Below are 2500 nucleotides of genomic sequence, written 5' to 3' on the forward strand. Positions count from 1 at the left end.
CCTAGTGTGTTACAGGGAACAAGCTGTCAGCCACGTCCACCCCAGGTATCTGACCCCATTCAAGACGTTTCACATTATGTATTTACTTTTATTTTAAAAACTTTATTAATAGCTTTTTTTTTTTTTTTTTTATTGTGTTGACTTTCTTTCTTTTTTCTTTTAACTGTTTTGGTGGGATGGATGTATTTCCAGGTTACATTATGTTATATGGTACTAGCTGTTAGCCACGCCCCCATACAGCTAGCCCCTCCCCCTTTAGGTCTATAGATCACATGACTCGATCAAACTGTGACATCACACGGTGTAATAAAGTTCTTCTTGTCTCTGCAGGAGTGACCAAGGAGCCAGCATCAGACGCTGATGTCATCGAGGCGTCGGCCGCCACCAGCGAAGGCCGAACCATCCCCAAGATCAGGTGAGAGCAGCAGCCAATCACAGGCTCAGGATTTACGCTTCAGTCCTTCTGTCTGGAGTTGACCTGTTGTCATGTTGTGTAACTCACTTCCTGCTTCCCTCTCTCCTCTCCTCCGATTGGCTCCCAGTCGGTCTGAGGCTCTGCCCCCGGACCAATCAGAGGAGGTGGGGGCGGGGCCAGAGGTAAACCAGGAAGTGGCTGCAGCAGAGGGAGGAGCCTCGCTGCCCAGGAGCGAATCAACGGAGTGGGAGGAAGTGGAAGAGCCCGAACCAACGTAAGAGCGCCTCCCACCACCAAGCAGTAGATAGATAGATAGATAGATAGATAGATAGATAGATAGATAGATAGATAGATAGATAGATAGATAGATAGATAGATAGATAGATAGATAGATAGATAGATAGATAGATAGATAGATAGATAGATAGATAGATAGATAGATAGATAGATAGATAGATAGATCCTCCTCCTCCCACCAAGCAGTAGCCCCTCCTCCTCCTCCCACCAAGCAGTAGCCCCTCCTCCCACCAATCAGTAACTCCTCCTCCTCCCACCAAGCAGTAGCTCCTCCTCCTCCCACCAAGCAGTAGCTCCTCCTCCTCCTCCCACCAAGCAGTAACTCCTCCTCCCACCACCAAGCAGTAGCTCCTCCTCCTCCTTCCACCAAGCAGTAGCTCCTCCTCCCACCAAGCAGTAGCTCCTCCTCCCACCAAGCAGTAGCCCCTCCTCCTTCCACCAAGCAGTAACTCCTCCTCCTCCCACCAAGCAGTAGCTCCTCCTCCCACCAAGCAGTAACTCCTCCTCCTCCCACCAAGCAGTAGCTCCTCCTCCCACCAAGCAGTAGCTCCTCCTCCTCCTCCCACCACCAAGCAGTAGCCCCTCCTCCCACCAAGCAGTAGCTCCTCCTCCTCCTCCCACCAAGCAGTAGCCCCTCCTCCTCCTCCCACCAAGCAGTAGCTCCTCCTCCTCCTCCCACCAAGCAGTAGCCCCTCCTCCTCCCACCAAGCAGTAGCCCCTCCTCCTCCCACCAATCAGTAACTCCTCCTCCTCCCACCAAGCAGTAACTCCTCCTCCTCCCACCAAGCAGTAGCTCCTCCTCCCACCAAGCAGTAGCTCCTCCTCCTCCCACCACCAAGCAGTAACTCCTCCTCCTCCTCCTCCTCCCACCAAGCAGTAGCTCCTCCTCCTCCTCCCACCAAGCAGTAGCTCCTCCTCCTCCTCCTCCTACCACCAAGCAGTAGCTCCTCCTCCCACCAAGCAGTAACTCCTCCTCCTCCTACCACCAAGCAGTAGCTCCTCCTCCCACCAAGCAGTAGCTCCTCCTCCTCCTCCCACCAAGGCTTCCAGTGTCTGGTGGAAAGTAGATTTAAAAAACACTTTTTGGCATATTTTTCCAGTGTACAGAGCCTAGGCCACTAACAGCTGTCTCCCTCCATCCCTGCCTGTCTCCCTGCCTGTCTCCCTCCCTGCCTGTCTCCCTGCCTGTCTCCCTCCCTCCCTGCCTGTCTCCCTCCCTGCCTGCCTGTCTGTCCTCAGGCCCGCGGCGGCTGCCATTGCTAAGTCCTCCAGCGTGGGGGGGGATATGAGCTCGTTAGGACGCAACGATGACGATGACGATGAAAAGAAGAGACGCAACAGTCTGGGAGGAAGACTGATGGGAATGGTCGGCCTGGGCAAGAGCAAGAGCGCCAGCCAGATCAACCCCGAAGGTAAGACAGGCAGACAGACAGACAGACACACAGACAGGGAGGGAGACAGACACACAGACAGACAGACAGGGAGGGAGACAGACACACAGACAGACAGGGAGGGAGACAGACAGACAGACAGACAGACACACTGATGGGAATGGTGGGACTGGGCAAGAGCGCCAGCTGGATCAACCCTGAAGGTTTATACACACACAGAGAGACAGACAGACAGACAGACAGACAGACAGACAGACAGACAGACAGACAGACAGACAGACAGACAGACACACAGGGTGAGGTTTGTAGATATATTTACCCATATTATTTCTTGAGGCATTGCGTCAGTGTCTCATGACTCTTCTCCTGCGTGCTTCAGAGGAGGAGAAGAAGAAGA

At 53.4% G+C, this 2500-nt stretch overlaps 1 protein-coding gene across 1 annotated transcript in view; it reads left to right on the forward strand.

Moving 5' to 3' along the window:
- LOC307264979 (regulating synaptic membrane exocytosis protein 2-like) overlaps window positions 1–2500 on the forward strand; it is a gene marked incomplete at both ends in the record, with an annotated part of 24120 nt that overhangs the window by 18687 nt on the left and 2933 nt on the right. The window contains 4 exons of the mRNA XM_080046548.1: window positions 331–415; window positions 543–689; window positions 1952–2124; window positions 2483–2500. The exon at window positions 2483–2500 is cut by the window's right edge and continues 118 nt beyond it. Coding sequence (XP_079902674.1) covers window positions 331–415; window positions 543–689; window positions 1952–2124; window positions 2483–2500 — 423 coding nt within the window. The remainder of the gene's footprint in view (window positions 1–330; window positions 416–542; window positions 690–1951; window positions 2125–2482) is intronic.

This window comes from Ammodytes marinus (assembly GCF_949987685.1).
Source record: "Ammodytes marinus genome assembly, chromosome: 18".
Taxonomy (NCBI): Eukaryota; Metazoa; Chordata; class Actinopteri; order Uranoscopiformes; family Ammodytidae; genus Ammodytes; species Ammodytes marinus.